At 45.3% G+C, this 3,169-nt stretch overlaps 1 protein-coding gene across 2 annotated transcripts in view; it reads right to left on the reverse strand.

Moving 5' to 3' along the window:
• Positions 1-3,169, reverse strand: part of LOC111971194 (sterol carrier protein 2) — a 12,456-nt gene continuing 9,287 nt past the window's right edge. For both annotated transcript variants that reach the window (XM_023997985.2, XM_023997986.2), the window contains one exon: positions 1-761. In XM_023997985.2, coding sequence (XP_023853753.1) covers positions 666-761 — 96 coding nt within the window. In that variant the 3' untranslated portion in view covers positions 1-665. The remainder of the gene's footprint in view (positions 762-3,169) is intronic.

Genomic DNA, 3,169 nt, shown 5'->3' on the forward strand with positions numbered 1-3,169 from the left:
CACACAATTTATGGAAGAACCCGAATAATAATAATAAACKGCATCAAATACAATAGGRTTTCAYCCAGATTTKCAGGCTTAGCCCCCTAACTATACTTACTTACCTAGACTTATTTTTCACTGTATTATTGACTGTATGTTTGTTTTACTCCATGTGTAACTATGTGTTGATGTATGTGTCGAACTGCTTTATCTTGGCCAGGTCGCAATTGTAAATGAGAACGTGTTTTCAACTTGCCTACCTGGTTAAATAAAGGTGAAAAAAAAAAATAAAAATAGAAAACTATACAGTTGGGAGAGTGAGATTAGAGTGCACCCATATAGTATATCTCTAGTGTTTTCTGGTCATTAATATATTAGAAAAAGACATAGGGGTCACAGAGAGCGAAAGGGAGAACAGTCTTTCTCTTCATCCATTATTCCATCTCATCCTTCTCTCCTCACATTCKCTCTTACTACAGTGCGGGTCCTTCCTCTCCTCACACTACTAGAGTTGGATGGGGGTGGCTGCTGTTGAGCTAGAGAAATGGTAGAAGTTACCCCTTAGTGCAGGTCTAGGACCAGTTTTGTTGTTGTAACCCCTAGTGGTTCAGGTTAGGATATGAAGATCTGATACTAGAATAGTGCTAGGGAGGTAACCTCTGACTGTAGCCCCAGGTTCTACCTCACAGCTTGGCTTTGCCKGGCTGCAKCTGCAAACTCTGGAGCTTCATGGCCATTCCCATATTCCCTGTGATCTTCAGCTTGCCCTGGAAGAACGCCTAAGGATCAGAATAGAGAGTCAGTCATTAGAATCAAAAACACACAGAGAGAGAGAGAGAGAGAGCAAGCAATACTAATTTCACAGCTGCTTTTTGGGAGGGCATAGCACAAGACCATTTTTTATTRAACACACAAACACATATCTTGCACACACAATTAATCTCTCCAAACAGTTCTTCGTCAAAGCGCAGCCTCCATTTTGAGCAGTGGAAAGTAAATCACACTGCAGACAACACAATGGGGAAATACTCTTCTGGAGTGGGTCGGAAAACAAACAATTTTGAAATGATTCCTGACCGGCTATACTCCGGTAGTGTGTGTTCCTGCCTGGTTTAAAGAGTTAAAATGGAGAAATTAACATCAGTGTGGAAAGTGGGGCAGCAGCAGGATCTACAGACCAGAGGGGCATATAGGACAGCCCGGGGACTGCCTGTGCCTTGTGGCAGGCAGCACTAACACAGTGACCCTAACGGGTTTGGCACTGCACCCAGCGTGTGTGAAAAACCACTGGGGAAAGTGAAACCAGATTAACTAAACAGGCAGCCTTCATGGACAAATCTCTCCCCCCTGTATTGCCCAATATAGGCTACAGCTCAATATGAGAGTGAGCACTAAGCATGCAGGCCTTCTCAGAGCTACAAGTGTGAACATGTTGTCAGATGTACTCGATGTACTTGTTTAGTGTACACCCGGCTTAAGCAACAACGATAGACATCGTAACAGAAGCCCTGGAGGTTTCCTTGGTGAGACTGTAGTTCCAAAGACACGCCTATCCTCCATTACAAAAGCACCATTATATAACCTGGGGAAAAACTATAGAAGAAATGGACCATGGTCAACCTTTTGAACGATAGATAATAGTACAGTTGGATCTAAGGTAAACAAGTATGACATCATTGCACGATGAAGATCCCAACCCTCTTCCTGGAGAGCCATCCTCCTGTCGATTTTTTTGCTCCAACCCCAGTTGTAACTAACCTGGTGCAGCTTACCAACCAGCTAATTATTAAAAATCAGGTACGCTAGATTAGGGTTGGAGTGAAAACCTACAGTACGGTAGCTCTCCAGGAACAGGGTTGGAGAGCCCTGAACTACCCTTACAAATTCAGAGCCGAGTTCCTATACCACAATTTAGTATAAAAAATTCCAATCAAAATCAGACATACCTACAAACAGAGCAAATTAAAAGTAAAATAACACAGACGTTGACTGCAGCGTTACTCATATTGAACCCGTTCTTTTTTATTCCAGAACGTGTTCTACTTAACGAAACAATAAGGTTAATGTGCTCTTTTCTAAAGGGATCACCAATCAGGAGGCCAGTGTTGAGATCCGGCTAATAAAGACTGTGCCCCATAGCAAAAGTCTAGACTGTGTTGATGAAGTTAATCAACGAGGGAAGCGTTTTATCAAGAAAATTATGCCAAATACTTTTTTTTTTWAATTAAAGTCGGCTGGATGTCCTTTGGGTGGTGGACCACTCGATACACAGGGGAACTGTTGAGTGTGAAAAACCCAAGTGTTGAAGTTGTTGACACAAACCGGTGCACCTGACACCTACTACCACACCCTGTTCAAAAGGCACTAAAATCTTTTGTCTTGCTCATTTACCCTCTGAATGGCACACATACACAATCCTTGTCTCAATTGTCTCAAGGCTTGAAAAAAACGTATTTAACCCATCTCCTCCCCTTCATCTAGTTTCCTCTGCTCTCATCCTTCTAGACCTATTGGCTGCCTTTGATACTGTGAACCATCAGATCCTCCTCTCCACCCTCTCCGAGCTGGGCATCTCCGGCAAGGTCCACGCTTGGATTGCGTCCTACCTGACAGGTCGCTCCTACCAGGTGGCGTGGCGAGAATCTGTCTCCGCACCACGTGCTCTCACCACTGGTGTCCCCCAGGGCTCTGTTTCCTAGGCCCTCTCCTATTCTCGCTATGCACCAAGTCACTTGGCTCTGTCATATCCTCACATGGTCTCTCCTATCATTGCTATGCAGACGACACACAATTAATCTTCTCCTTTCCCCCCTCTGATAACCAGGTGGTGAATCGCATCTCTGCATGTCTGGCAGACATATCAGTGTGGATGACGGATCACCACCTCAAGCTGAACCTCGGCAAGACGGAGCTGCTCTTCCTCCCGGGGAAGGACTGCCCGTTCCATGATCTCGCCATCACGGTTGACAACTCCATTGTGTCCTCCTCCCAGAGTGCTAAGAACCTTGGCGTGATCCTGGACAACACCCTGTCGTTCTCAACAACATCAAGGCGGTGACCCGTTCCTGTAGGTTCATGCTCTACAACATTCGCAGAGTACGACCCTGCCTCACGCAGGAAGCGGCGCAGGTCCTAATCCAGGCACTTGTCATCTCCCGTCTGGATTACTGCAACTCGCTGTTGGCTG

This window comes from Salvelinus sp. IW2-2015, linkage group LG13, assembly GCF_002910315.2.
Source record: "Salvelinus sp. IW2-2015 linkage group LG13, ASM291031v2, whole genome shotgun sequence".
NCBI lineage: Eukaryota > Metazoa > Chordata > Actinopteri > Salmoniformes > Salmonidae > Salvelinus > Salvelinus sp. IW2-2015.